The sequence below is a fragment of the Vigna unguiculata genome, chromosome 4, assembly GCF_004118075.2.
Source record: "Vigna unguiculata cultivar IT97K-499-35 chromosome 4, ASM411807v1, whole genome shotgun sequence".
Classification (NCBI taxonomy): domain Eukaryota; kingdom Viridiplantae; phylum Streptophyta; class Magnoliopsida; order Fabales; family Fabaceae; genus Vigna; species Vigna unguiculata.
This window is the reverse complement of record NC_040282.1, coordinates 28,233,602-28,235,766: the sequence shown is the minus strand read 5'-3', so window position 1 is coordinate 28,235,766 and position 2,165 is coordinate 28,233,602. Positions and strand designations below refer to the sequence as shown.

The window sequence follows — 2,165 nt, the reverse complement described above, 5'->3', positions numbered from 1 at the left end:
AGATTATATGTGAAATCTATAAATATCTCAATAACCAAAATTTAAGAAAAAATTTATTAAAGATTAAAAGTAAAATACCTCAATTTCTTAGTAACTAAAAAGATAGTTTAACTAATTAATTATTAATCTAATATTTTAATATATTGTTAAATAAATGTTCTATCATTACAAGGTTTAGTTAGGAGCTAACTATTTAGTGAAAAATCTTGCATTATTTTTGAGCTAATCACATTGACATTACCACAAACTGTTGAATCTCACAAGAAACAAATTCTAATCAACTTAACAAACAATATTTAGGGGTTTTCAATTTCTTCAACTAAATCCATGCCTAAACTTGCCACAAGTTATGCCATTTAGAGGTTTTTACATGGAAATGGAAGAAAAAGAAAAATATAAACAAAGAGAATACGCAGAATAATGAGATTTCCACAATGTTTTTTCTATCCCCAATTATGCACCAAACATTCTTGAACCCACAAAGAAAAGTGAGAATACAAGAATTTGTATTAGGTTTTGCATAAGACAAATCATAAACAAAGAGTAATGGTTAAAGAAGATGGTCCCTTTTAAGAGCTCTTCAATTCAGCATCTTTGTTGGTTTGCTTCAAATTCCTCCATAGATACCTTCCACTAGCCATGTCAATGAAAACCCAAAATCCATTCTCAATCATCTGAAAAATTAATCAACTTTTTGGTCAATAATAAACCAAGATTAAACTCAAATATCATAAATATGAACTATAGAAATTATGTTAAAAAAAAAAAAAAACTTATCCACAACAAAAGGAATTTCAAATTTTCGGGAGTTTATTCCACCTCCTCATAAAAAAATCTCTAAATTTGTTCCAATTATAAACCTCAAACCAGAATCTTGTATCAATTAAAAATAGTGCAAAAATATAATATACAAGAAAAATGCAAACTTTCTCCAGCAAACTCGAACCCAAATTCCAGAAATCCATTAAAATAAAAAATTACACAAATTTGATATCAATGGTAGAAATTTTGAATTTGAAACAAACGAACTAATTTACATGTCCCTAAATTTCTCAGAAACCTGAATTTGGAAGCCTGTCCTTTTATCTTTTCCTTTTTTAAAGTCAAACTCTGTTAAATCCTTAAAACTCATAAACCGAAGAAATTTTGCATTAAAACAAAAATAAACTTACTACCAGCACTCAAACACGAATTTCGAATTTTTAATCTCTTAAAAAAAACCCATTAAGCTGTGTTGAAAAGTTATACAGCAACCTTAACACGTTCATCCTAGGAAACTAATCTACCGACCATAAAAATTCAAAAGGTGAATTGGGTTGTCCTATTTTCAAACAAGAATCATCGTAGAAACAAACATGTTTTGAAGGGTACCTTTCTGAAATCAAAATCTTCCTTCTTGGATGATCTATCTTCTTCAACAGAATCCTCAGAAAACACCTCGATCTTCGGGTCAGAACGAACCGTTCTCCAGGCAAAGTAACCGGCCAGAACGGCGGAGAAGAACACCAAGATAAACCTTAAAGGGCACATCTCTCACGACACGCCCCCACAAAAAAAAAAAAAGTTTTAATTTCAAGGTATGATTTTTCGGCAATGGAAAATGAGAGAGGGAAAATCGTTGACACCCCAGAAAGGATCAAGGGTACGAGAATGTTGGGTATGTGTTTTTTTTTTAAGGAGACGAGAAATAGTAAAAGGGTGTCTCTGAGAAAAACCAGAACGTGTTGAGTTGTTCCCTTTGTTTTTGTTTGAAAAAAGAAAAAAAGAAAAAAACTCTCAACAACCACTTCGTGACTTTGGGAGAGTTTGCTTGAGAATGAGATTTGTTTACAATGTCAAAAGGTAGGTTCTTCAACTGCTTCTCGCGTTTGCATATTGGGTCAGCTTTTTTGGCTGAATATAGCAAAAAGTCGACAATAGAATGATAATGTATACAGATTTTATTTCAAATTCATCTATTATTATCGCTATGTACACGTTAATTGATATTTGTAATAATAATAATAATAATTATTGTTATCTTTTTTAAATATCGTTATAATTATCTTTTAGATATTGTAATGATGAATTATGCCAATCTATTATACTAAATGCATGGAATATATTGATAGAATAAGATAAAATACTTTTAAATGAGTGAATTCACTAATATCTAAAGAGTTAAA

At 29.8% G+C, this 2,165-nt stretch overlaps 1 protein-coding gene across 1 annotated transcript; it reads right to left on the bottom strand.

Annotated features, from left to right (window-relative positions):
* Positions 1 to 265: 265 nt before the first annotated feature.
* Positions 266 to 1,868, bottom strand: LOC114181258. The gene is made up of 2 exons (XM_028067665.1): positions 1,372 to 1,868; positions 266 to 674 (listed from the first exon to the last, which is right to left on the bottom strand). The coding sequence occupies exons 1-2, from the start codon at positions 1,528 to 1,530 to the stop codon at positions 570 to 572; spliced, it is 264 nt and encodes an 87-aa protein (XP_027923466.1). The 5' UTR covers positions 1,531 to 1,868; the 3' UTR covers positions 266 to 569.
* Between the last annotated feature and the right edge of the window lie 297 nt (positions 1,869 to 2,165).